This window comes from Chionomys nivalis, chromosome 12 (assembly GCF_950005125.1).
Source record: "Chionomys nivalis chromosome 12, mChiNiv1.1, whole genome shotgun sequence".
NCBI classification, from domain to species: Eukaryota; Metazoa; Chordata; class Mammalia; order Rodentia; family Cricetidae; genus Chionomys; species Chionomys nivalis.
The window spans coordinates 59,485,848-59,510,465 of NC_080097.1; the positions used below are offsets into that span (position 1 = coordinate 59,485,848).

Sequence of the window (24,618 nt, forward strand, 5' to 3'; positions counted from 1 at the left end):
AGGCATGGTGGCCTATGTCTGAAACCCCAGCACTTAGGAGGCTGGGGCAGGAGAATCACAATGCGTTTGAGACTAGGCGCTAGAGCCCAGAAAGTATTCCAGGAAAGCAAAGGGACCTAGAAGAGAACCCAGGCAGTGGGTATCCAAGTTTCCATCTTTACAATTCCCATGTAACTCTTGCTACCTTCTCCCAACATATCACATACTCATCTCTCTTTTAAAAAGCTTTTATTTATTGTTTTGGAGACAGGGTCACAATAGTCACCAAGGCTAGCCTTGAATCCACACTCTTCCTGCCTGTGTGGTGGGGTTACGGATGCATACTACCCCACCCAGTTAATCTTTATTTTAAATTCCAGTGAGGATCTAAGAAGGAAATATAAAGTGCTTGGATTTAGAGACAGGGGTTGGAAAGAGAGCAAAATTCCCATTGAGATCACACTATTCAGAACTTTACAGTTCTTTAGAGATGAAAGAGGGCATAGCTAATAAAAAAAAGTACATAAAAGTCTCTCTCAGGTTGTCTTTGAACTCATAATCATTCAGTCTGTCTTCCAAGTGCTGAGATTACAAATATTCACTAACAAGCCTGGCTTTTCAAAATAATTGTTCTAAGAATAAAAAAGATGCTTGCACTACCAGCCATGCTGTATAAGCCAGTGGTAAAGTCAGCACAAAGGAGGCAGACCAACAGTGTGAAGAACAAATCTGTTTCCACGGAGACCTAAGGTCAGAGCGGTAAAGCAGCAGGTGGGCATTCTGGGTTCTGAACCAGAAACAAAGCAGCTCTCTGCTCCTCTGGAATTTCCTTCAGTAAGTGTCGGGCAAACGCCTGCTCCATCTGTACCAGAAGAAATGAGGATCAGCACCGCAGGGACAGTCACCACCCTGCAGCTCCTTCCCTTCAACAAACACCGCTCTCGTCCTGGAGTAGAACTCACCTGCACGGTGATAAGATTCTCCTGGGTATGGCTAGAGCCAGGATTCTTGTCCCAGAAATGCAGTGTTACCTGGGACTTGGGTGGGGGGCGCTGGCCCTGGAAGTACTGGGCCAAGTCTGAAAGAAAAAGGGTCAAGGATTAGAAGAAAGAATAAGGGCCGGGCAGTGGTGACACACACCTTTAATTCCAGCACTCAGGAGGCAGAGGCAGATGGATCTCTGTGAGTTCGAAACCAGCCTGGTCCACAAGAGCTAGATCCAGGACAGGCTCCAACGCTACAGAGAAACCCTGTCTCGAAAAATCAAAAATAAATAAATAAAAATAAATAAATAAAGAGGGAAGGCAGGCATGGCATATGGCCAAGCGTGGTGGTGTATGCCTGTAACCCCAGCACTCAGGCTGGGCCAAGAGAGCTGCCATGTGTTTGCAGCAGCCTGGCCGACTGAGTGAGCTCCAGGCTACCTGGAGTGGTGTAAGGACTTCTCTCACAAACAAACACAGACACTATAGAGAGAGGACCACGGGTAAAGTGGAGCCATTTGGGAAGCCAGATGCAGAGGAAGTTGGGAATGGGGTAACATGACACCATGGTCGGGCTTAGAGATGTTAGGAACTAAGCTGTCTCCCTGACGCTGTAGGAAAGGCACCTTGGAGTCTCAGAAGCAGCAGTCCTAGCTACCTTTGTTTGCTTATCCTCTGCCAACACCAGGATCCCATGAACCCAGGGACACCTAACTTTCTTCTCTATGCTCTTCCCTCTGCTCCTATGTCCAGATTCAGAGGCTGTAACTAGAATTTCACGAGTGGACAGAAGGAAGGGACAATCTTAGGAGATGCCTACAATGTGGTAGTGATGGTGGGGCGGGGGGCAAGTGTGTCTAAGGGTCTTGGCTCTTCCACAAACCAAGCTGTGTGTTCCAGTGTGTACGGAGATGGTCACAAGGTTTAAATCTGTGTTAACTTGTTTGCACACATTCATATAACCATGCTTCGATGTTACTACGCTTCCCCAAACTGTATCGCACTTGTGCTACTCCAGCTGAACCTCATCTACCATGACTCTGGCTAGGGAAATGCTGCCGGAGCTGAGCACACAGCTACACACAATGTGCACCACACAAGTGCAGGGGTGACGTGCACAGGCTCTGGACAGGCCCGGGGGAGACGGAGAAAGGGATGGGCGATGATGCCCAGCTAGGACACCCTTACCTCTACAGAAGCAGCTGGTACTGAAGAGCTCCACACACTTATTGCTGGGCAGCAGATGTGGACCAGACCCAGATGGGGCCTCAGGTGCATCCCAGGAGATGGGGATGGGACAAAGGCACTGAACAAAGAGGCCTCTGGAATTGCTGGCCACCAGGATGCCTCTCTCAAGCTGATTCAGCAGGCTCTGGATAGGCTCCGGCGGATCAGGTTTGGGGAACAGCACCGGGAGTATGTTGCTCTCCAAGGGTGAGGGCTTAGCCACCAGGCGACAGTCTAGGCTGTGCACCTTGACCTCATGCACCACGTGGCCACTGTAGATGAAGGTGAGCAGCAGCGAGTAGTCTGCAGGCAGAGAAGCCTAGCTGTACTAGCTGTAGGAGGAGCCTGCAGGCTGGGAAGAGGCCCTGGCCCCACAGTGCACATGACCATCACAAGGTGTTAGAAAAAAATGAAATTCTATGTGGTCTAGTGTCCCCATTTTGTTACTGGGAAAACTGAGCCCAGAACAGGCATCCAAGCAAGTGCTGGGGAAGACAAGGTTGCAGAGCTGAGGGAGCTCCTTCTGAGTCAGAGATGTCTTTGGTAAGGCGGCTCAGGGGAAGGAATGGTTGCCTACCATTCATATAAGCCCTGGGTTCAAGCCCCAGCACAGCAATAAGCCCTCAGACTTGGCCTGGTAGTACACATCTGTAAGCCCAGCCACAGGAGGAACAGTAATCCAGGTGAACTTTAGGTACATAGTGAGTCTGAGATCAGACTGGGCAATATGAGACTGTCTTTAAAAAGAAGGAGGCCTGGGGGGATAACTCAGCCGTTAAAGGCAAGGCTCACAACCAAAAATAAAAAAAGGAGCTGGAGAGATTGCTCAGCAGGTAGGAGTCCAGAGGTCCTGAGTTCAATTCCTAGCAACCACATGGTGGCTCACAACCATCTAGAAGGATCTGATGCTCTCTTTTGGCCTGCAGATATACTTGTATGTATTTATATTTATGAAATATAAATAAACAAAGAAGGAAGGAGAGGTTCCTCCTCCTCCATGTGCATGCCTTCCTCCCAACACAGGGTTGGTGGCAAAGGTTTCCTGTCATTCAGGAGTCACTCCCAGCAGAGCTTAATGCTCACAACTGTGCCATTTACAACAAGGTCTCAGAGACTGGATTTTCCTGGACAATAAAGAAATAAACATCTCACTAGAGCAAGTTTGAGGTCAGCCAGGGCTAAGAAAAAAATAAAATCTCAATGTGACTATTCAAAGAACAGAGAATTTAAGGAGTTTTTTCCCCCAAGGGTGAGAAAAGCTCTACTGAGTATGGTCAGCCACATGAATACTCAATTCAGAAGTGTTGGAAGCCCTGGCTGAGCAGACAATGCATGCAGGGTCAGAGGAAGCAGACCCGAGAGGAAGGGGACAGAGAAGGGTCAGAAAGGTTACCTACCTGAGTTCGGAGGAAGCAGATGCTCCACAAACGCTGGGTCCTCTTGAACGGGGGCTTCTGTTGTGCTAGGATCTGGAAGAAAGGCAAAGGCACTGATCACTCAGAGTGAGACCAAAGAGCCTGACACAGAAGGGGCAACAGGGACATGAAGGCAGGAGAAACAGTACCTTCCTCTGGTTCAGGGCTGCTGTCGCCGCTGTTACTGCTGTAGCCACTGCTGCTGTTGCTGCCACCGCTGCTGTCTGGGTGCTTTACAATCCCACTGGCCCTCCCCTTCGCCTACGGATACAACATCTGTTAATGGCACACCTCTTCTTTTGAGGACCACCCTGCTCTTTGGCCTACCTATTCCCCTTCCCAACATTCTAAATGAGTCTTGAGGATGGGAATAACCGTCAAGTTCTTGAGGGTGCCTTCCTTACCTTGCTCTCTTCCCTCTCTGGTGACACAGAACTGATGGATCGCTTTAATGGTGATTTCTGGCTTCTTGGCTGGGCTGTGGAAATGTGGCAGGTGGAGGGGAGTCAGCGCCTTTCCCAAGGGAAGACGGTAGGAAGGATCCAAAGCAACAGTTTGGCAGGACGAGGGAGCCCAGGAAGGCCTGCCAGGCCCCAGAGGGCTTATCTCCATCCTTCCTGGTCAATCTGCTCATTCCAGGAGCAGCTGGGCAGGGATCACTCACCAGGGAGGGTTCCTGGTGGCAGGATCCGATATACTTTGTAGGGTTCAGCAACATCCATACGGCCTCTCTCAGGAACCTCTTCAAATTCAGAACTCTTATTGAGGGCACAGCGCAGGCGAGTCTTCCAGACAGCAGGGTGTCCTATGTCCTCATCTTTGTGCTTTCTCTTAAACAGTGCCCACGCCTAGTAAGAGATGAAGTGACGAAAAGACAAAGTACTACATACTCTAGATGTCCCTACAAATGGCTGACAGCACAGGTGTGTTGTCTGAGCACAAGCCTTGAGCTTAGACGAGCCTGCACTGGGTCTGGATTCCATTCTTGCCAGCATGAAACCCTTGGTAACGCCCCGTGGCTCTGCGAACGACACAGCTGGTCCTACTTCCTAGCACTCACTTTATCCACAGCCCAGACAGACAGAAGCACCTGGTCGTGAACACGCCAGTACAGACATCCTCCTTGAGGGATGCTGGCTCCAGGCCCTCTCACCTTGAATATGGCAGCATCCTGGTCCTCTCGGAAGTCCTGCTTGCCTGCGTGCTTCCAGGGAATCCGGAACATGGTCTTAGCTGTGTCATCCCAGCACACCCCTGGAAACTGCCCACTTTCCACCTGCTCTATTATCCAATTCCGCAGTTTTCGGGTGCAGCGTGGTTTGCCTGAGGCCATCCTAGGAAGAGAAGCAGGATACATAGAACTGTTTTTAAAATTTGACACAGGATCTCACTAAGTCATCCTGGCTGGTCTGGGACTAACTATATAGACTAGGCTGGACTTAAACACAAGAGATCCACCTGCCTTTGAAGTGCTGGGATCAAAGATGTGTGCTGCCATGCCCAAGGGGAACCTACAAATTGGAGGTGTTTACTGAACTTTGATCACTGGGGCCAGTTTCCTGCAACAGCCCTTCCCCAAAGACCCTTCCATGTTCTTTTCTCTTGAAATATTCTGAGGTAAAAACTATATTCCAAGTTATTACACCTGGAAGGAAACCTTGGTCTTAATGTTGAGGTGTTTCAGAAATCTTATTTGGGAGGACTCCCTTAATGACCTGTTCCTGGTGACAGACTGTGTAGATCCCAAGCATACAAAGAGGCAACATTGCTTTTGAGACAGCTCCCCAGTCTACTTACCCCTTTACCCCTATCTCGTCTCCCTGCACTGGAGGGGTAGGTGGGGCAGATAGCTGGGGGAAAAGGTGGAGCTGAAGCAGCAGGAGGCAGGGCCAGAGGCAAGAAAACAAAGGTCAACTGAGGCTGAGCAAGGGCCTTCCTCCTTCCGTCTAACTCTCGTCAAACCTATTTTCTGACCCAGAGCCTCGCCTGATCCTCCTCTAGCACAGGAGCCTGGGAGCCCTCATCTCACCGCCCTCCCAGCTGATTCCCCTCCAGAGTTGCTCTTACCTGAGCGACCGAGGATGTCCCAGGCTTGGCTTGTTCTAGGCTAGGTTTCTGATCTCTCCTCCCCTTTCTACAGCCCCACCCTAAGTTTCGGTTCTCCTCTTGGGAGGTACATTTCCCAGAAATCACGTGGTCTGAGTTGCAGGGCCGGCAGTTACCACCAGAGGGAAGCAGCATCTGAGAATGTGTTGACAACAGAGCAGGCCAGGGCCCAGTAGCTCGGGCCAGACCCCTCCGTCCTCCCACGAGGATTCCCTTGTGAGACCTTGCTGCCTCTTAGAATGCTAGTCTCTGCATCTGACCTGGGGGCTCATTTGCGCTCCCCAAGTGTCTGCTTGCTATATTTTAAGTGATCTCACACAGCAGCCAGGTTAAATGAGAAAAAAGGAAGCAGAGATGCCCACACCAGGTGGTTAGAGATGTGGAGGGTCTCTCTTGTCCATATATCCATGGCATTTCATTTCTTCCTGTCAGGAGTCCAGGGGAAGTCAGATGGCAAGCTGCAGAGAGCCCTTTCAACAAGACTCTGTTTGCCTACCCCTTCCCTTTCCCTAAGGCCCCAAGATGGTGAGGTCAGGAAGAAGGACCACCAAGAAGCCTAGGCCATAAGATGCCTCTTTATTGGTGCCGGAGCTGTTGCTGAGGGCAGGGTGGTGAAGCCTCATCAGGACTCTTGCCCTCAGTTACTTCCTTCTACGGGCGATGCTCCGTCCCAAGGGAACCTCTTCTGTCAGCTTCTGTGAAGGAGAGGATAATGATACTGAAAACCTGGAGTAGAAAAATGGGCGCGACAGGTGACTTCTGGAAGGTAGGGGCGGAGGTACAGTGGGGGGCTGACAGCATTACCTGTAACAGTCGGGCCTGGTAGGCAGGACGGTCCTCTCCTTCCACTACCTGGGGATGCACATGTAGGTAGCGTACAGTGGCTGTCTCCAGCTCTTCCACATCATACAGCGTTGCTGGGTCCAACGAATGGGCATTGATGAGGCTCACAAGATATTCTTTGTAGTGTGCCCTGGGGAGATGAGGGGGCAGAGTATTTACTCTGCTGTTTAATATTAACTGTGTGACCTAACACCTTGTTGGGCGTTTGGATTTTTCCTTTTTGTGTTATGCTGTATGTGCCCACCCCACACTCATGTCACAGGACAACTTGCGAGCTGGTTCTCTCCTTTCACCATGTGGGTTTGGGGGGGTAGAACTATACTCCCCATGGTTGGCACTAAGCACCTTTACCCACATAGTTGTCTCATCAGACCACAGTGGGACTGTTCTTTTTCTGAGACAGTGCTTCTCTGTGGAGAGCCTGGGCTGTCCTGGACACAGTAGACTCTTACATGAACAAGACTATTAGCTCCTCTGCTTGCTCTCCTTGCAGGCAGTGTCAGCCAGAATCTCTGTGCTGCCTGCCACTACCCATCCACACCCTTGACCAGCAGGCCCCTCCTTCCCTCCCCCCTACTCTCTGAAGGACCAACTGGCCCCAGAGACCCCATCTTACTGCCTGGGCAACCTAGCCCTCATCCCAAAGCCATGCTCCATGCTCTGGCAGGCACTCACTGACAGAGGCCGGCATAGCCAGGTGGAGTTTCCTTGCCACAGGCTTCATCCCTGAACCCACTGGGAACCTCTTTTTGTTCCATCACTCGGCAGCCACCTAAGAGTAAGGAAGGAAGGGAACATGTTGGAGGGGACCTGTGGCTCAGAAAGCCCTGCTTGTCAGTATAGTTATGCTGTCACTTGGGAGAAGGGCTCAGAGGCAGAGTGGCCTGGGGACAGGTGGAGGCCTGGCTGCCCCACTTCTCACCAAAGAAGCTTATGACCCCTAATCACACGCTTTCTTCTGGCAGGGGGAGGAGACAGCGTCTCACTGCAGAGCTTTGGCTGGCCTGTCAGATGTTCTTTAAGCTGCTCTCCTGATTATTACTTAGCTCCTACACAGCCAACTTATTCTCTGGAGGTCTTGCTTGTTTGTTGAGACACGGTTTCTCTGTGTGTACCCTGGCTGTCCTGGAACCCGCTCTGTAGACTGGACTGGCTTTGAACATATATGCCTGCCTCTTCCTCCCCCGTGTGGGGATTAAAGGCGTGTGCCCCCACTGCCCAGCCCTCTGGAGGCCTTATCTCTGCCTAGAAGCTGAGTAGGGTAGGTCAGAACCTTACTCAGCATCATTTGTTCCCCACACAGAACCCAAAACAGTAGCCTAAAACCTAGACAGCTAGCAGGTATCATTAATTACTCAGCTAATTACCGAGTCCTAACCATTAGAGAACATGAGAAGAGACTTAAAGGCCATGTGCTTTAACGATTCCTTGTAACAGCTTAGTCTAATGATGGATATTATCCTCACCAGTTAGGAACAAGACAAGGAAAGGTTAACTACGTTGCCAAAGGGCACATAAACGAGTCCAGATTCTCCCTTTCTTTACCCACAATGGGAACCCACCACACCATCTCCACAGAGGCTTGTCGGACACTTACCTCCAGGGACTGCCCGGGTCCCAGCTGGAGGCTCCGTGTTAAACATGACATTATTGTCCTAGGGAGAAGTAGAGACATATGGGCATTGTTTCCCTTGATTCAGCCACTGGCCCATTTCCTAGCATTCAGTCTTTTCCCTTCTTGCTCATCTGGCATCCCATCTGAGAGTAATCTGCACACCCAGCCGGGCTGGCCACCTCTGACCTGCAACAGTTTCTGGAGCCGGACAGCAGACCAATCCCGTAGGTAGAAGAGGCAGTCTCGAGGATGGTGGCCATGCAGGGACTTTTTCACCCTGCAATTAGGGTCTGGACATTTCTGGTAAAACCCAAATAGGAGAAAGAAGTTGGAAACTGTTGGTGTCCTGGACTTTCAAGAACCCCTGTGTGAAGGTGTGGTGTGGGGGTATGGGAGTGAGAGAAGATCATGATATTAAGGGGTATGTGCAAGCAATGGGAGAAGAGGGCAGAGATGCTTTCTGTCCTATTGACCATTCCTTCTCCCCTGGCCCCGCCCCTCAAGCCCAACAGCCGCCCACTTTTCTCTCCTTCCCTCACTCTCTGAACTCACATTCTTGGCGTAAAAGGCATTATAGCAGCCACTGCAGAACTGGTGCCGACACTGGGTGCAGTGGAAATGCATGCAGCCACCTCGGGCCAGTGCATATGAGAACTTGCACTTGGGGCAGTCTGCAAGGGGAAGCAGCTCAGGGTGAGAGGGGCAGCACTGCAACTCAGGTCCTCAAGATGGAGGCTTCTTCTGGTAAGACTGTGCAGACAGACTAAGTGGGGCAGCCTTACCAATGCCATTTTCCTGAAGATACATCGCCAGGCCTTGAGCCTGGTATTCTGGGTCATTGGTGCGTTTCCAGTTCTGGAACTCCTCACAGCTCCGTCCTCTGTGCTGCTCCTCCCACTGCCAGGAGGAAAGAAGGCTGTGCAAGGAAGCTCTACCCCATGCCCTAGTCTGTCCCGTTGGCCCTACCACTCACACTCAGTGGTCCCAACTTAGAACACGTGCTATCTACCATTCACTCAGCTCTCAACATTGAAAGGCCTCTGTTTTTCACTTCCCTAACCACTACACATCCGTTCATAAACCTTGGCTGTTCCCATCCAAACCTCACCCCTTTGTTCCTACCGCTACCACCTTACTCCAAGTAATTGTCAAATCGTGCTTCAAATGCTTGTTTGGGTTAATATGCTCTTCTCCCTCCACCCCATTTTTTATTTCAAAGTCGATGTCAGGAAACTCCCTTAGTGTCAGCAGCACAGACCCCGAGGGGTGGGGGCACAGGGGTTCATTTTGTTATGTTCAATGACAGACACAAGGTTCTCAATAGCAAACCAGCCTTTTAGAAGATAAATGCTAGTGCCACTTCGTGCACAGTCTCAAAATAAAAGCCAAACCTCTGTATTACTTGGCCTCAAGGGCTGCCCTTCACTGGCAGCTGGCTGCCACCCTGCCATTCTCACTCTTGCTCTCGGGGCTCCACCATACATCATTCCCCCCCAAGTTTGGCTTTTCTTTCTTTTTGCCCCAATATACCTTCTGCATGGCTGGCTTAATTTCCAGGCCTGTGCTTAAACAGTTCTGAACAGGCATGGCTGGGTGTGGTAATACACACCTGTAATCTCGGCCCTCAGGAGGCTTAGCCAGGACGGAACCAAGTTTTAGGCCAGTTTGGGCTACACAGCAAAGTCTCTCAGGAAGTCAAAACTAAAGGAAAAAGAAGAGCCCGTCTGGCATCTCCATCTTCAGGCAGACAAGGCTGCTCTTCTCAGCTTAGTTTCCACTCATAGCTTTGGCCTGTACAGAATTATACCCATTCTCTCCCCTTCCTCTCCTTTCTTCTCCTTTTCCCTGAGCCTGGTCCTTACCTAGGGAGCCTTCCATTCTCTATACATGTGTGTATATGTGGAGGCCAGAGTATAAAGCCCTGTACCACTTCTTTTTGAGACAGAGTATCTCACTGGCCTGGAACTCAGGATATGGTGACTAGCCAGCAGGCCCCAGGGATACGCCTGTCAACAGTAACCTCCCCAACCCCAGTGCAGGAATTACAAGTATCTATCAACAGACTTGGCTTTACATTTTTCTTTAAAAAAAAAATTAATTGTCGGGCGGTGGTGGCACACGCCTTTAATCCCAGCACTCGGGAGGCAGAGGCAGGTGGATCTCTGGGAGTTCGAGGCCAGCCTGGTCTACAAGAGCTAGTTCCAGGACAGGCAGACATGCACCAAAGCTACAGAGAAACCCTATCTCAAAAAAAAAAAAAAAAAAATTAATTAATTTAGTGCGTGTGGGAGTCAGAGGATAACCAGTAGAGATTAGTCCTCTCCTTCACCTTCACCTCTGTGGGGCCTGGGGATAGAACCAAGGATGTTGGGCCTGGTAACAAGACCTTAACTGGCCCTAATCCAGCTTTGGAATCTTTTTTTGTTTGTTTTGGAAATAGTTCTGTAGACCAGGCTGGTGTCAAACTCACAGAGAGCCACCTGCTTCTGCCTTCCAAGGGTTTAAAGGCATGTGCCACCACCGCCCAGCCAAATATTTTATTTATTTAATGTGTATGGGAGTTCTGACTGCATGAATGTCTGTTCAACATGTGTGTGGCTGGTGTCCAAGAAGACCAGAAGAGGGTGTGAGCTGCCATGTAGGTGCTGAGAACTGAACCCAGGTCCCATGGAAGGGAGGCTAGGGCTTTTAGTTGTTGAGCCACCCCCACAGGTCCTGGAGACTGCACTCAGGTCCTCCACTAACTGCATTATCTCCCTAGGTACCCAGCAAGCCCTTTAAGCTTAGCGAGCAGGACTGAGTCTAACAGAACCCAGCAATAGCTTAGTCAACACTTCTGAAGGGAAGAGTGTTACTCACCTGGCGCTTGCAGCGCACACAGAAGGTCTGGTGACACTGGGGACATGTTGCCTCCAGTTGTTCACGTTCATATATGAAGCCAAAGGAACACTGTGAGCGCAAGAGAACAAAAGCTGTTCAAGACCTGACGTGGTATCATACCCTGCCCCTCCAGAAAGTTCCTTTTGCCAGGCTACTTACCTGGGCACACCACAAGAACTTGGGGTCTCGCATGAGCACACCCTCCGTCAGCTTCTTATGAAATAGGGCATATGCATCTGGGTCGAGGCTGTCTCTGAGCTGAGGACAAGAAGCAGAGGTGGTAGATGAGTAGAAACTTGTTCAAAGCCTAGTCCACCTAAACCATTGCAGCCGTAGTACCTGGATGTCAAGGGTGGAGAAGTAGCTGAGTAACTGGTTGTCATCAGTAAGGTCAGGGCGGCCACAGGCAGGACACACCATATCTGTGATGTGCTTTTCCTTCAGGGCGATGGTGAAGTGCTGGCGGAAGCAGTCAGGACATATGGTGCACTCACAGGAGATGAGGGCCTGCATCTACAGGGGGAGGGGAGAAGAGGAAAAGGGGAGATCTGCTGTCAGCCCTGGGATACACCAAAAAACTGAGGTCTAACTAAATGGGCAAACAGCAAGCTCAGTGCCCAGAGGTCCTAGACAGGCAACCCACGTCTGAAGACAGGTGGAAGGAGGGCAGCAGACAGTGGTGACTCCAAAGTAAAGCAAACACCCCTAAAGGCATGCTAGCACTTCCGATTTTGTGGGACGCTGGGATTAAGAGCACATGCCACCACATAGGGTTATACTCTATCTTGATCACTCCTTTGAGACAGAACTGTAAATCTGACACAGATGAACTGGGGACATAGCTCAGCTGGTAAACAAAGCCCTGCGTTCAGGGCCTAGCACTGCATAAACCAGGCTTAAGGGTACATCCCTTGTCTCAGTGCTCAGGAGGTGGGGAGGGTCAGAAGGTCAAGGTTGCCCGTGGGTGTACATTAAGTCTGAGGCCAGCCTGGCTGTATAAAAAGAACTCTTCCACATACAAACAAGTAAACAACAAGAAGAACCATACTATAGCTAATGCTGCCTGTGTACTTTAGTCTTGATGATACATAATAATTACATGTCACCACTACGGGAGGGTGGGTAGAGGCCACAGAATTCCCCGTATTAGTTGTGCAACTTTCTATGACTTAAAATATATACAGTTTTTTATATATGTAATATATATATAGATATATAAAACCAAACACAACACAGAGCCAGACTAAGATTATATTCACCTGAAGAACTGCCACCTTGGACCCAGATCAAGTGAATCTCAGAACATAACAGAGACCTGCTTCTATCACCTAGATATTGTGATATCAAACTTACTGTGCTGGTTATAAAGCTTGTATAAAGGTGGGGGTTTAGCCCCCAGTGCTTCATAAACCTGGGTGTGATGGCACATGCCTGTAATTCTAGCACTGGGAATATGGAGGAGGGAGGCTCAGCACACCTACAATCACCTCTAACCACATAGTGATTGCATACATGAGACCCCTGCCCAGATTAAAAAGAATCATTGCTGGGCTGGAGAAATGGCTTAGCCAGCAATAGTGTTTGGTGTTCTTCCAGAGGACTTGTTTGGTTCCCAGTACCCATGATGGATGGCTCACAGCCGTACCTGTATTTCAGTTCCAGGGGATCCGAAACCTTTTGACCCCATGGGCACCCACATACATGTGACATATACACAAATACATAATAGATAAAGAATAAATTTTAAAATTATTGGTACTTTCTGCTGGTGTGACCATTCTGGTTGTATTTTAAAATAGAATTTACTTTTTAGAGAGTTACTGAAATACTTTTTGTTTTTTTGAGACAGGGTTTCTTTGTGTAGCTTTGGTGCCTGTCCTGGAACTAGCTCTGTAGACCAGGCTGGCCTTGAACTCACAGAGATCTGCCTGCTTCTGCCTCCTGAGTGCTGGGTGGGATTAAAGGCAGCACCACCACTGTCTGGTCACACTGAAATACTCATAGATAAGACCATGACATTTGAGATCTGCTTCCAAATAGCCTTCTGCACATATAGATGGATAAAGATCAGGCATTCAGAGATGGATTTTGAGGGGAGAAGAGTAGGAAAGCTTAGTGTACATTTTTAATACTATTGCATGTTTGCTATAGTTTAGATCTATTCTTTTTTTTTTTTGGTTTTTCGAGACAGGGTTTCTCTGTGGCTTTGGAGCCTGTCCTGGAACTAGCTCTGTAGACCAGGTTGGTCTCGAACTCACAGAGATCCGCCTGCCTCTGCCTCCCGAGTGCTGGGATTAAAGGCGTGCGCCACCATCGCCCGGCTTCTATTCATTTTTTTAAACTTTTTTTTTTAGACAGAATCTCATTATGCGACCCTGTGTAGCTTGGAACTCTCTATGTAGAATAGAAAGGACTCAGATTAACAGAGATTTGCTTGCCTCTGCCTCCTGAAAGCTAGGCTTAAAGATGTGCACCATACAGCTGTCAAAAGCGGATGCTGGAGGTCCGTCCAGATCTTCTTGACACTAGGAATGTCCTGGAAGAGGATGATGGAGCCCTAGTCTCTTACTTTCTAGCTTCCTAGCCAAGAGCATAGTGGTTTTGGTGTCACATTTTCCTACCTGATGTGCCAGCAAAGGTCCAAAACAATGGAACCAACAAATGAAAAACTAAAACCTCAAGAACTGTATAAAAAAAAATACATGTTTTCTCTTTATAAGTTGGTTACCTCAGTATTTGTTATAGTAAAAAAAAGCTAATACAATGTTAAAAGCTCCAACATTTTTTAAAAGGGGTGTTCCTGTTGTTCCCTTATCAGAAGGCTTCAGTGGTATAAGGACAAAAGCAGAAGACAAGGCCATCTAGGGTGAGGTGGCAGCCCAGCAGGAGCAGAGTCCAGGTATAGCAGGAAGGGACTTACCCGGTTGCGGGGAAGGGCCCACCCGCACACAGCACATTCCTGGGCAAGCAATCGGCGAAGAAAGGCCCTGTCATGGCTGTGCCTCACGGCCTCCACCACGTCCAACAGCTCATAGTTTCTAGGTGTCTCCTGAAGCAGTGACAGAGCCAGCTCTGCCCGACCCCAACTGGGCAGAGTGTAGACTGCCAGAAGCCGCCGGACCAGGCTCTGCAATGTGATTCAGGAGACAGTGGATGTCAGACCCCAAGGATCTTCCCCCTCAATCTTCTCTTATTCCCTTAAGTGGGATATTGGGTGTCTTGCCTACTCTCAGCACCTGTCTATCCAGCCCATCCCAGCAGGGAGTGGGTTCAGGGCCTCTGTCCCACAGGCGCTGATGGAAGGGCTCCAGACGCTGGCGCTGTAATTCAGTCAGGGCCCGAGCCACATCACCCCCATGCTGGAACAATGCCTGCAGGGACCCTTCTTTAGGTCCAAAGCCCAGGGACTGGAGCTCCTTCACCTGCAATCGAAAGCACTGAGATGTTAAGGGAACAGCAAGCAAGCTCTGGTGCTCTCCACCCCAACCCGCCTCCCGCACAATGGTACCTTCCTCCTCCTGGCCCGCACACACTCCTCTACAGCTTCATCAAGGTTGCCATGACGATCAAGCCAGGCTTTCCGGGCTTCCTGACAGGAAAAGGCACCCAGCCCTGGATCCTGCTGTCCAGCTAGCTCAGCCACCATCTCCAGGACGTAGGACAACTCTGAACGCAACCACTGCAGGGGTACCTCAGTGCCCGAGTACTGTAAAGCTGAGAAGATCTCTTCTGGACTGGCACCTGCAGCTTCCCCTTCCTAAAGAGCAGTCACACCCAGACACCAGCAGAGGAACATCAGGAAGACAACTCTACCAACCCTTAGCCTGGTCAGCAGTGGCTAAGCAGGGACATACTGACTATGTGACCAGGGCACAAAATAAAAACTGACTTCTGTGAAGCATTCAAAATAAAGCAGCTACAGCAAACAGTAACAAGTCTTATAAGAATGCTAGCCGGAGATGGGTGGTGGTGGTGCACGCCTTTAATCCCAGCACAGAGGCAGGTGGATCTCTGTGAGTTCGAGGTCAGCCTGGTCTACAGAGTGAGTTACAAGATAGCCAAAACTACACAGAGAAACCCTGTCTTGAAAAAAAAAAAAAGAATGCTGGCCAGGCATGGTGGTGCGCGCTTTTAATCTCAGCTCTTGGGAAACAGATGCAGGCAGATCTCTGTGCATTCAAGGCTAACCTGGTCTACAGAGCAGAGCAGTTTCAGTACAAAAAATAAAAAACAACAATAAAAGAATGCTAACTAACAAACTGGCATCTTCTTCCCCCAAAGCTCAGCCCATCTCAACCCAGGCCCAATCCACACCCTTACCTGGATCATGCTCACTAGCTGGAGACTTTCCTTCCGCATCTTATCCTGGCGGTGCTTCTCTGGGTCTCCACAGGAACCAGGCAGGGAAGTACTGAGGTGTTCTGGGGAGACAGGCTTTGGGGGATCTTTTTCCAAAGATCTGGCATAGGGTCGAAGGGCATGCTGTACTGCGATGGAGTTGCGGGTTCGGTTGCACATAGCGCATACCCAGACAGCGCCTGAGTTACAAAAGGTACAGTGATCACAGTACCAGACTTGAGGCTGGGCAGACGAGAGCAAAATATCCTCCTGATGGAAAGGTAAAGAGAATTATCCTACTGACTGTGTGGCTTAGGTTCATGAAAGAAATACAGAGAACTGGGGAAACCAAAGACAAGGGATATGATAGAGAGAACATATTGAGGTTAACAGACGCAGATAAAGAGCCGGGAAGGCCAGGGATGGGTTACCTTAAGGGACTGGTGGCAAACACCAGCATCATGGGAGTCCATCACTAAGCTGGGAGGCTGGGCCAGTCGAGGTCGCTCACATATGGCACACAGGACAGCTGCTGCCTCATTCTCAAAGGTACAACTCTGGCAGGCCCACTGATCCCGTGCAGGCTCAGGTTCTGGGCCCCCGGTTCCTTGGGACCCCTCTATTCCCAGCATCTTACAGCCTCTGGGCTGACTACAGGCTGCACAGAGCACTGCCCAAGGCTCATTTTGTGTGATGCAGGTAGGACAGCGCCAGGGCAGACAAGCATTTACAGTATCAGGGGAAGAAAAAGAGCTATCTCCTAGAGCCAGGGAGGCTGAGTGGGGCTGTGGTTGGGACGAGGCAGGCAAACTGTAATAGAGAAGAAGACATGGCTAGCTGAGGTGGAAGTTAGTACCTGAGTCTCCTCACCCCTGAGAATCTCACACTGCCTAGATTATGACATATAGCTCTGGCTTCTGGTATTGCTGCTCTGTCTGGAATACTCCCAAACTCACAGATGATTCAATTATTTAAAGGATAGAGTACAGCTAACATCTTCCAGGTAGCATCTCTTAACACAGTACCTTAATCTCCCCACGCTAGGTGTTTCTAACACTGAATGGGGCGCTCTTCAGACAAGACTGTCCACCTACTACCTACCTGTGTATCCTAACAATCTGTCTATCATGACTGCCACTTGCTTAGTGTTTATGTCCATAGTTTCCTTGACGGCTAGACTAATGTTCTCTATGAAACAGTCTTTACTAGAGAACCTGGCATATAACAGACACTTGAGCCATCTTCAATTTTCTTAATTTCACTATCACTGAGAAAAGAAAGCCCCTCACCTAGAGTTTAGGTTAATGGTTTGGTGAGCCCCAGGCAGGGTTTGGCGAAGGTGATGAGCGCGGGATGGATGTCCATGGAATAAAAGATCACAAGCTGGGCATGAGGTTTGATTACAGGCTGGACAGTGCAGTGTGCCTGGGGCAGAACCACAGAGAAAGCAGGGAACAGGGGTGGAGCCTGAAAAAATAAAATCAAAAATGTATAACTTAAAAACAAAACAAAACTACATTCACATACCAGTAAGTAAACATATATACTATAGCCCACACGAGTCACACTGTGTACCTACCAACAGGTGAGGAAAACAGGTTGCACATAAGTAGCTTATAGCAACACACTAACTGGAGTATTAGTCACAAGGGACAAAATCTTGTTACTTATGGGAAAATGGATGAAACTTGACCATACCATATTGAGCAAAACAAGTCAGACATAGACAAATATCATCTTTATCTACTCCCAGCCCCACACCAAAATGTAGCTCTGGCTGCCTTGTAGCTCACTATAGACCAAGCTGGTCTCAACCTCACAGAGATCTGCCTGCCTCTGCCTCCCGAGTGCTGGGATCAAAGATATGTTAGGAACTAGAGTTAGGAAAGGCTGTGAAGTTAGGAAGGGTGCTGGGGAATTGAGACCAGGTCCTTTGTAAGAGTAACAGGCGCTCTTCACCACTGAGCCATCTCTCCAGTCCCCAGAGTAACTTTCTTGAAAAGTTATAAAGCTGGAGAAATGGCTTAGAGGTTAAGAGCAACACTGCTCTTGCAAAGGAGCCAAGTTTAACCTCCAGCACTCAGGTTGGGCAGCTCAGCACCATTTGCAACTCCAGTTCCAGGGGATCAGTTGCCTCTGGCTTCTGTGGGCACCTGCACCCACATGCACATATCCACACACCACACTACACTACCCTCCCACTCCCCAAAAAACTAAAAATTAAAATCAAAGGAGATAAGATCAGGCTACACTCAAATCTGTTATGGGCTGAGGCAAGTCACAAAACTGTTCTTTACAACATCTGGACCCAAGAGGGTGGGCGGAGGCGACTTTAATCTTTTGATATAAAAGACAAATACAAGAAGATAAAAGACCTAAATTTACATCAATCTAATCCAATACTCTCATACAGGGCCAGTCATACCTGGCGCAGAGGGGAGGGGGCCAGAAACAATCTCTCTCAAAAGGGGGTGAAATTCTGAAAGCTGCAGCATCTGAGGAAGAAAGCAGAGAATGCACAAGTGTTTAGAGGGCAGAATCCCATAAACCCAGTCCCTTATTTAACAGCACCCTTTCTGCCTTCCTTACATCGTCTTCAACATTGTCTCTTAGCAGCTCGTCCAGTGCGTTCTGTCTTGGATGCCTATTCTGCAAACAAGATTTAAAAGAATTCCCACCTTGAGCAAAGTTCTCCTTGTAAGCCCGATCCCCTAACATTTGGAGGGAAAAACGGTAGCAGAAGCTTCCAGACTGCTGCAGAAACAGAATTCACCAGTATGCGGGCTTTCAAAGTGCCTCGAATTAGGTTGGGCTCCCAGTCTACACCTTAAAGACCTTAGAATCAGAAGGCCATCTCACCTGCAACAACAAGCTGAGCTCCGTGCGAAGCAGTAGCACTTCTAGTGTGACTATGGCAACCTGGTATTCATCCGGCTCCTCTTGCCCTTCAGGGAAACTCAATCCATCTGGGCGCTCCTCAGTATATCCGTACAACCGCAACACATCCCGGCCCCCCTGCCACACATTCAGGACCAGGTCACTAGCCAGCAGGCCTCCTAGGCAACAGAGCTAGTTCCCCACTCAGAACTCCCAAGTCCCTTCTGGCCAAGCCCCAGTATACGCCTAGTTCCCTCCGATAAGGCCCAAGGGTTTCACCTGCACAGCATCCACCGTGCTGCGAAAGACAGGGTTATTAAACTTCACTGAGCGCCAGTACCGAGGTCGCTGTGGGCTGAGGAGGTTGCGCCCATATTTTTCCAGGATGTTCAGGGCCGTGGATAGAGTGTTGAGGTAGTTTCGAGGCTAGGAGCAGTCAGAAAAGCAAGGTTATGAGGCTAGACCATCCGGCCCCTGAGCCTAGGTCCCCTTCCATGGCACGCCGGGCGGGCTTAGCCTCACCTCTCCATGAGCGTTGCAGCGGACCAGGCGTCCGGCATCCAGTTGTAGGTAGCGGGCGGCTGGTGGCAGAGAGGTGGCCAGAAACGGCTTGAGCTGCTCCGGGGGAAATACCTGCGCAGAATCCCGCCTCAAGGCGCTCGCCAGCTCCTCGCGGGCCGCCAGGAAGGCTCGCTCCTCCTCTCCCGGCATCTCGAGACTGGAGACAGGCTCAGCTTGACTGTCCACCCGGGACGGGCGCGAGGCGCCGCAGCAGCCAGGGTCACTAAAGCCACCGCCCCGCTCAGCCCGGGCAGCTGCCAGGGGTGCCGGGAACAGGAAGTACTGGCACAGAGGGCGGGACTGCTGGCCGCGTTAGAGGAAGGGGCGGGCTCAGAGTGACGGAAGGACTGTAATCCGGAAGGGAGGCGAGTTTGCAGCCAATGAGGAAGCCGCGGTGCGGGCTCCTCCCACAGTGCGAAGGACCCTTCTCCTAGTCAAGCTCTCCGCAGCTCGGGCTGTCTCCGCCTCTTCCGGAGGGATCCCCCTCCCCCGCGTGGGGTTGGTCTATTTTGCCCAAAGCTTTCCTATCTTTATTTCCACTGTGTTGCTCAATTCCAGTCCCCAGCGGGGAAGTTCCCACCTTTCCGGGGACCCAATTCTGGCCGCCCTTAGCCCGCTCAGGCGACTCCCGCTTTCCTCCAGTCTGTCCTGAAGGCAAGGCAGTTCCCCTCCCTCTGCTCCCTCCATCCTGCCAGGCTTCCCCTCTTCCTACCCTTCTACTCTCGGATGCTACTCGGTTCCTTCCTTAAGGTCTAACCTCAGGGAGCCCCACCCCGGAAAACCCCCTTTTTACGGTCCTACTCTCCGAGAAGTCAGCACTTCCCCTGGGCGGCCCTAGGTAGAAGCTCCGCCCTTCTCGAGAAGCAGCCGCTGTTCCTTTCGCTGCTGTCCCACGCTCCCCTAGCCCCTCCCCTGGACAACCCCCAGGCTGGTGATGAAGCCAACACCGCCCTTCCTGGTGGCATCTGGTTGGGAATGGCTGACAGACTATTTACTGTTAGTGGCCTGCCAGGAGGAGGGGGGAAAAAAAAAAGAGGGAAGGGGGCGTGGCTGAGGGGGTGGGTCTGGGCCTGGAGAGTGAAAGCGAAAGCTGGGGCGACTAGCCCCGAGAGTCTAGAGCTAGCAGCTAGAGAAGCATGGCCAAGCCTTGTGGGGTTCGGCTGAGTGGAGAAGCCCGTAAACAGGTAAATGGGAACCGGAGGCCAGAAAGGGGTGAGGAGTCCTAATGGAGCTAAAGCTGGGTGCTCCTGGGCACCAAGGCCTAGCGTGAGAACTCTTTCTTCAGGGCTTTCACTTCTACTCGGGGATTACCACTGCTCTGCCCTCTAACCAGTCTGTGCCCTAAGCAGGGACTTCAGGGAAAACTGGCACTGTGGGACAGGCATGAGCTACGGTCGGAGGGCACCCGGTTGGAGAGGGTGGGCTCTTATTCTTTACAACCGGACCCCCTAACCCGCGTCTGACTACTGCTGTCTGTGCAGGTGGATGTCTTCAGACAAAACCTTTTCCAGGAGGTGAGTCTCTGGATCCAAGCGACTTGACCTTAGCGCAGTGATCTAAGGGCCACAACCTCTGAGTAACCCCCCAATTCATCCTAGTTTTGGCTTTTCCTAACCTTCCTGCTTACTCAAGGTGATCTCTACTGATTGGTTTCTACTCCTCGTAATCTGATCGCTCTTAGAACTCTTAACTGCTTTTGCCACTCCCCCACCCCACCCTCTTCTGCCGAGAGGGAAAGATGGTGCCCAAAGCACCCACACTCCTACTCCTGCCACCCATCAGATTGGGCAAGTCCCTTACGTTCCAGGTCTGCAGTTTCCTCATTTGTGATTCGGTGATTTCTGAGGGCCTTCTCATCTTTCTTCGCGGACATCTTGTATGATTGTTTTTGTAACTCACAGGCTGATGACTTCCTCACCACGTTCTTGCCACAGAAAATCCTCTCCCTGAGTCAGCTCTTGCAGGTGAGTGGTTTAAGACTCCTCTACTCCATCGCCCGGCGACTTTCCACCGCCTGAGCTCTGACAACTAGTGTCAGCATGCTGGGAACTTAGCCTGGTGTAGAGGGTGAGCCTGGACTGGGAGGGAGACAGGAGGGAATGGAGGGGAGGCTCTGGCGAGGGGAGGAGGCTGGGCAGTGCCTAAGAATAAATTCTGCAGGAGGATTTCCTCAATGTGACTGACCTCTCCTCCCTCCGGGCTCCTCTGGACATCCCCATCCCAGATCCCCCACCCAAGGACGATGAGGTAAGGCATTCAGAGCTTGTGGACTGTAAGCCAGTGGAAAGGATACCGCTGTAGCCTCCATGGGTTCCCTAAAGTTGCTTTTCTCCTTTTGCCTTAGATGGAAACAGACAAGCAGGAGAAGAAAGACGGTAATGGAGAACTGGGTGACTGGGAGGGAAACCTGTGCATTGATGCGGAGTAACCAAAAAGTCTGTCTGCATCTTTTTCATAGTCCCTAAGTGTGGCTTTCTCCCTGGGAATGAGAAGCTTCTGGCCCTGCTTGCTTTGATTAAGCCAGAAGTCTGGACTCTCAAAGAGAAATGCATTCTGGTAAGCCAGGAAACTGGAGGATGTGGGAAGAAAAGCAAGGCAAAAGCTATGTTCAATTCAGAGCTTTCATCTAGAGACCTAGTATTGAATAAGGAAACTTGCTTTTGTGTCTTGGATTTGTGTGTGTGTGTGTGTGTGTGTGTAAGTAAATTGTGTATGCACACACAGGCGTATGTAGGTGTTTTCAATTGCGTATATGTTTAAGGCCAAAGATCAACATTTGGAGGTTTTTTTTGAGGCATGGTTTCACTGCACCTGGAGCTTGCTGTTTTAGCTGACCTCCAGGATCTGCCAATTTTACCACCACCACTTCCAACACTGGGGTTACAGTGTACTCCACTGTGCCCTGCTTTTATGTGTACTCTAAAAATTGGAATGCAAATCCTCGTGTATTCGTGTGTGCACAGCAAGCACCTTACCTGCTGTCCTCTCCCTTTGGGTTTAGATATCCTTTGTTTTTCTCATTTGACATCTGTGTGGTTTCATAATGGTAGCTCTAAAAATGAGAGCCTGTGCTGTAGCTACCTCTGTAATCTCAACCTATGATATTAGGTGTACAGTGTAGGTGATATGATACAGTGAGTTGATTTAAAATTTATTTATTATGTGTACAACATTCTGCTTTCCACACACCAGAAGAGGGCGCCAGATCTCATTACAGATGGTTGTGAGCCATCAAGTAGTTGCTGGGAATTGAACTCAGGACCTCTGGAAGAGCAGTCAGTGCTCTTAACCTCTGAGCCATCTCTCCAGCCCCCAGTGAGTTGATTTAAAAGCTTGAGCCCTAGAAAGAATCTAGTTTCAAATCCTGATTCTGTCATTTATATAGCTTCCTTAGACATTCTGTGACTCACTTGTTTCTTGTGTTAAACGGCACAGACTGTAGGCTTTGGAAGATTGACAGTGGTTAGATGAGATCAGTAATTTATAATATGACACCTAGCACGTAGTAAGTGCTCGGTTAGACATAGCTGTTAATAAGAAGTGGCATGATAGGGAGGCAGAGGCAGAAGGAGCCTGTGAGGTCAAGGCCTGCCTGGTCTACATATGAAGTGCCAAGACATTCAGGACTACATAGAGAAACCCTGTCTTAACAAACAGTCGAACAGAAGAATCGTTCACCTTGCTATGGAAAGGAGAGATGGCTCGGAGGTTAAGAGTACTGCTAGCTGGGTATGGTGGTGTGTGCCTTTAATCCCAGCACTCGGGAGGCAGAGGCAGGTGATCTCAGTGAGTCCTGGGCCAGCCTGGTCTGCAGAGTGAGTTCCAGGACAGCCAGGGCTACACAGAGAAACCATGTCTTGAAAATGGAAGGAAGGAAGGAAGGAAGGAAGGAAGGAAGGAAGGAAGGAAGGAAGGAAGGAAGGGAAAAGAAAGAAAAGAAGAAAGAAAGAGAGCACTGGTTGCTCTTCCAGAGGACCCGAGTTTGATTTCTAGCACCCACATGGCAGCTCACAGCCATCTGTAACTCCAATTCCAGGTTTGTTTTGTTTTGTTTTTGACCTTATATGGGCATCAGGAATGCACGTGGTGCATAGATAGGCATGAAGCCAAAATACCCATACACATAAAGAGTAAAATAATAAAAATAGTTTCTGAGAAGTGGCATAATGAGATTCTAGTTGGATTGTTGAATGAGTGCTCCTTTTAACACAGGTAATCACGTGGATCCAGCACCTGATCCCCAAGATTGAGGATGGGAATGATTTTGGGGTGGCAGTTCAGGTAAGAATCAGTGACTTAAGACAGAGTGGGAAGAGACTTGTGGGTGAGGGACGGGAGCAAGGCATAAACTAAGAAGTAGAAAAAAAAGGGAATAGTAAAAGGGGAGATGAAGAATTTTCTTTGCTTCTTATATCTCTGTAGGAGAAGGTTCTGGAGAGAGTGAATGCTGTCAAGACCAAAGTAGAAGCCTTCCAGACAACCATTTCCAAGTGAGAACAGCCATAAGACCACAGGGACCTACAGAGACATTGCTGTAGGATTCTCAAAGCAAGGCAGATCTGTTGGAATGATAGCAGACTGAGGGGTGGGGTGTGTGTGGCTGTACATCTCCTTTAACACACACATTCCTTACTCACAGGTACTTCTCAGAACGTGGGGATGCTGTAGCCAAAGCCTCCAAGGAGACCCATGTAGTGAGTGCATAGTCCAGCATTTTAGCTGAGGCTGGCCAGGGGTGGAATTGAGGTGGGGAGAAGAGATCCTCTTTGTTTTGTTTTTGACTTGCACAATGTGGAAAATATTATTCCAGAAAGCAAAACTGATTAGGGCTCTAACATCCTTGACCCTTTTCCTTATTTAATTCTGTGTTTGTTGGAGCTTATCTTCCAGTTAATCTCTTCTTTGTATAAGAAAACAAAATTAGGGGCTGGAGAGATGGCTCAGTGGTTAAGAGCACTGACTGCTCTTCCAGAGGACCTGGGTTTGGTTCCCAGCACCCACATGGCAGCTCACAGCTGTCTGAAGATCCAGTTGCAGGGGATCTGACACCTTCACACCAATGCACATAAAATAAAAGTCAAATAAACCATAAAAAATATTAAAAAAAAAAAAAGAAAGAAAACAAAATTAATGTCCCAATCTCTGCTGGCACTGACTCAGTTTTGTATCCTGCTTCCCAGATGGATTACCGCGCCTTGGTGCATGAGCGAGATGAAGCAGCCTACGGGGTACTCAGGGCCATGGTGCTGGACCTGAGGGCCTTCTATGTGAGTGTGGAGTAAACTCCTGAGGGAAGTGGATGGAAGGCGGTGGGAAGCCAAGAGCCTAACTCTGTTCTTCTGGTCTTCCTCCAGGCTGAGCTTTATCATATCATCAGCAGCAACCTAGAGAAAATCGTCAATCCAAAGGGTGAAGAAAAGCCATCTATGTACTGAGCGAAGAATTAGAAGGAAAATAAATGACTTATACTTTATGTAGATTACCTCTGTTGTTCTTTTAGAGATCATTTATTGAGAGCCTCAGACAAAGGTGACTGTGGAAGTGAAAATGGGGAGGGTTGGTTGGGGGATGGCTCAGCGTTTAGGAGCACTAGCTGTTCTTCCAGAGGACCCAGGCTAGATTCCTGTGACCCACACAGTAGCAAGTAACTGTTGTAACTCCAGTTCCAAGGAATCTGATACCCTCCTTTGACCTCTGCAGGCACCAGGCATGCACATACTGCACAGGCATACATGCAAGCAAACACTCTTACACATGAAATAAAAACAAAGAATTACAAGAGAAAATGGGAGAG

At 49.6% G+C, this 24,618-nt stretch overlaps 3 protein-coding genes across 4 annotated transcripts; 1 reads left to right on the forward strand and 2 right to left on the reverse strand.

Moving 5' to 3' along the window:
- Positions 1 to 230: 230 nt before the first annotated feature.
- Irf9 (interferon regulatory factor 9) lies at positions 231 to 5,800 on the reverse strand. 2 transcript variants are annotated; one of them, XM_057786042.1, is made up of 9 exons: positions 5,672 to 5,800; positions 4,758 to 4,938; positions 4,269 to 4,452; positions 4,009 to 4,082; positions 3,754 to 3,865; positions 3,587 to 3,658; positions 2,151 to 2,492; positions 942 to 1,057; positions 231 to 841 (listed from the first exon to the last, which is right to left on the reverse strand). In XM_057786042.1, exons 2-9 carry the CDS (start codon positions 4,935 to 4,937, stop codon positions 731 to 733), a joined length of 1,191 nt encoding a protein of 396 aa, XP_057642025.1. In that variant the 5' UTR covers position 4,938; positions 5,672 to 5,800; the 3' UTR covers positions 231 to 730. The 2 variants fall into 2 exon arrangements, with proteins under 2 accessions (XP_057642025.1, XP_057642026.1); XM_057786043.1 differs by lacking the exon at positions 5,672 to 5,800 and adding an exon at positions 5,402 to 5,629.
- A 410-nt stretch (positions 5,801 to 6,210) lies between these two features.
- Positions 6,211 to 19,811, reverse strand: Rnf31 (ring finger protein 31). Its single transcript, XM_057786040.1, has 21 exons — positions 18,786 to 19,811; positions 18,543 to 18,689; positions 18,246 to 18,401; positions 17,976 to 18,035; positions 17,812 to 17,881; positions 16,676 to 16,853; positions 15,818 to 16,196; positions 15,369 to 15,656; positions 14,557 to 14,805; positions 14,285 to 14,470; positions 13,969 to 14,175; positions 11,388 to 11,561; positions 11,208 to 11,306; positions 11,028 to 11,117; positions 8,951 to 9,065; positions 8,721 to 8,839; positions 8,355 to 8,468; positions 8,151 to 8,208; positions 7,229 to 7,325; positions 6,515 to 6,683; positions 6,211 to 6,405 (listed from the first exon to the last, which is right to left on the reverse strand). Exons 1-21 carry the CDS (start codon positions 18,972 to 18,974, stop codon positions 6,352 to 6,354), a joined length of 3,198 nt encoding a protein of 1,065 aa, XP_057642023.1. The 5' UTR covers positions 18,975 to 19,811; the 3' UTR covers positions 6,211 to 6,351.
- A 70-nt stretch (positions 19,812 to 19,881) lies between these two features.
- Psme2 (proteasome activator subunit 2) lies at positions 19,882 to 24,287 on the forward strand. The gene is made up of 11 exons (XM_057786222.1): positions 19,882 to 20,008; positions 20,306 to 20,338; positions 20,726 to 20,788; positions 20,985 to 21,071; positions 21,169 to 21,199; positions 21,283 to 21,380; positions 23,037 to 23,105; positions 23,247 to 23,314; positions 23,464 to 23,518; positions 24,005 to 24,091; positions 24,179 to 24,287. The coding sequence occupies exons 1-11, from the start codon at positions 19,961 to 19,963 to the stop codon at positions 24,257 to 24,259; spliced, it is 720 nt and encodes a 239-aa protein (XP_057642205.1). The 5' UTR covers positions 19,882 to 19,960; the 3' UTR covers positions 24,260 to 24,287.
- The last annotated feature ends 331 nt before the right edge of the window (positions 24,288 to 24,618 follow it).

Bases quoted from the DNA above. Each gene is read 5' to 3' on its own strand.
- Rnf31 (XM_057786040.1), bottom strand. From the start codon at position 18,974: ATGCCGGGAGAGGAGGAGCGAGCCTTCCTGGCGGCCCGCGAGGAGCTG. The intron at 18,690-18,785 runs GTGAGGCTAAGC...GACTGCTCCTAG, and splicing joins GCTGCAACGCTCATGGAGAG to CCTCGAAACTACCTCAACAC. The intron at 6,406-6,514 runs GTAATGCTGTCA...TCTCCTTCACAG, and splicing joins ACCAGGCCCGACTGTTACAG to AAGCTGACAGAAGAGGTTCC.
- Irf9 (XM_057786042.1), bottom strand. From the start codon at position 4,937: ATGGCCTCAGGCAAACCACGCTGCACCCGAAAACTGCGGAATTGGATA. The intron at 4,453-4,757 runs GTGAGAGGGCCT...ATCTCTTACTAG, and splicing joins AGGATGCTGCCATATTCAAG to GCGTGGGCACTGTTTAAGAG. The intron at 3,866-4,008 runs GTAAGGAAGGCA...TTGTATCCGTAG, and splicing joins CAGAGAGGGAAGAGAGCAAG to GCGAAGGGGAGGGCCAGTGG.
- Psme2 (XM_057786222.1), top strand. From the start codon at position 19,961: ATGGCCAAGCCTTGTGGGGTTCGGCTGAGTGGAGAAGCCCGTAAACAG. The intron at 21,072-21,168 runs GTAAGGCATTCA...CTTTTGCCTTAG, and splicing joins CCCCACCCAAGGACGATGAG to ATGGAAACAGACAAGCAGGA. The intron at 21,381-23,036 runs GTAAGCCAGGAA...CTTTTAACACAG, and splicing joins TCAAAGAGAAATGCATTCTG to GTAATCACGTGGATCCAGCA.